A 1,334-nucleotide genomic window follows, 5' to 3' on the forward strand; every position below is an offset into this window, starting at 1 on the left:
TTGCCTATATTATAAACTTCTTAAATACATTTTTTCAGTAATCATGTCTAATTAACAAGAGGTTCAAATTAACAAGAGGTTCAAATTCAGAATCTCATAGTTGATCCTCCTGATAATTAAAGAATATGTTGAATTGGAATCTAGTCATTTTCTTCAAAAGACAAAGAACATTAGTTAATTAAATAAAATGATAATGTTTTCTAACACTAACAAACTAAAAACTTAGATTTAAAACCTAGCCACACTCACAAAGTTCTTGAGAAATCTCATGCAACTTCCAGGAAGAAGGGGAGTTTCACGTATAATCAAGAAATCTACAGGAAACTCATCCCATTATATATTTTGTTCCCTAGTTATGGCATACCTTCAATGCTCACTCTTTCCTCGAACAACTGTTTCTGTCTTAATCTGATTCCATTTTCTTATATAATAATTCTCTCTTCATTTCTCCCATTCCAACCAACTTAATTAATTCTTCTTCTTCTTCTTCCTCGTCTTTTCGTTATATTTTAAGTTTCTCGACCCGAATCATCCGACATGGCGGCGCTAGAGCAACATGCGGGGGTCGAATTCGACGACCACTTTCCGTCCATGATGGAGCGAATGGGAGCTGAGGGATTCATTATGGAGTTATGCAACGGGTTTCGAATGCTGATGGATGGCGAAAAAGGTTTGATTACTTTTGAAAGCTTGAAAAGAAACAGTAGTTTGTTGGGTCTGCAAAATATGAGAGATGATGAACTTGTTTGCATGTTAATGGAAGGTGATTTGGATGGAGATGGTGCTATTAATCAGATGGAATTTTGTATTCTCATGATTAGACTTAGTTCTGGTTTGATGATCGCTCCAAAACAATGGATGGATTATGGATGTTGAATTGAAGTTCTATTACTAGCTCATGTTAAATTAATTGTAATGCTTACTAATTATGATTATCATCTTCTTGTAATTTCATGTTGTCTTTTATCTTGTTTCAGTAATAAACCAACTTATAATGTATTTATGAAATTACCTAAAATGAATCATCAATCATTTGCAATTTCAGTGTTTTTGTTATTTTATGTGACTGTGCCTCAATAATACACCCATGAGCTTATTTTGTATTTTGTTTATTTTGTGTTTGCATGTGTCTGGTAGATATGTTAGGATATGCAGGTTCTGGGAAACTACGGTAACCACCTTAGTACAGTTTTGGTGGGTACAAAATCACTTCATATGAATTCTCAGCAGTGGAGGAGCTAGGATTTCAACATAAAAAGGGCCAAATTGTAATATATAATATATATATAGTAGACAATCTTAATAATTAGGGGGGTTAAATTGTAAAAATTTAA

At 33.1% G+C, this 1,334-nt stretch overlaps 1 protein-coding gene across 1 annotated transcript; it reads left to right on the forward strand.

The window, feature by feature from the left end:
• The first annotated feature begins 261 nt into the window (after positions 1 to 261).
• LOC126669289 (calcium-binding protein KRP1-like) lies at positions 262 to 1,044 on the forward strand. The gene has a single exon (XM_050362729.2). It carries the CDS (start codon positions 538 to 540, stop codon positions 874 to 876), a length of 339 nt encoding a protein of 112 aa, XP_050218686.1. The 5' UTR covers positions 262 to 537; the 3' UTR covers positions 877 to 1,044.
• Positions 1,045 to 1,334: the final 290 nt, after the last annotated feature.

Source organism: Mercurialis annua, linkage group LG2 (assembly GCF_937616625.2).
Source record: "Mercurialis annua linkage group LG2, ddMerAnnu1.2, whole genome shotgun sequence".
In the NCBI taxonomy this organism is placed as follows: Eukaryota; Viridiplantae; Streptophyta; class Magnoliopsida; order Malpighiales; family Euphorbiaceae; genus Mercurialis; species Mercurialis annua.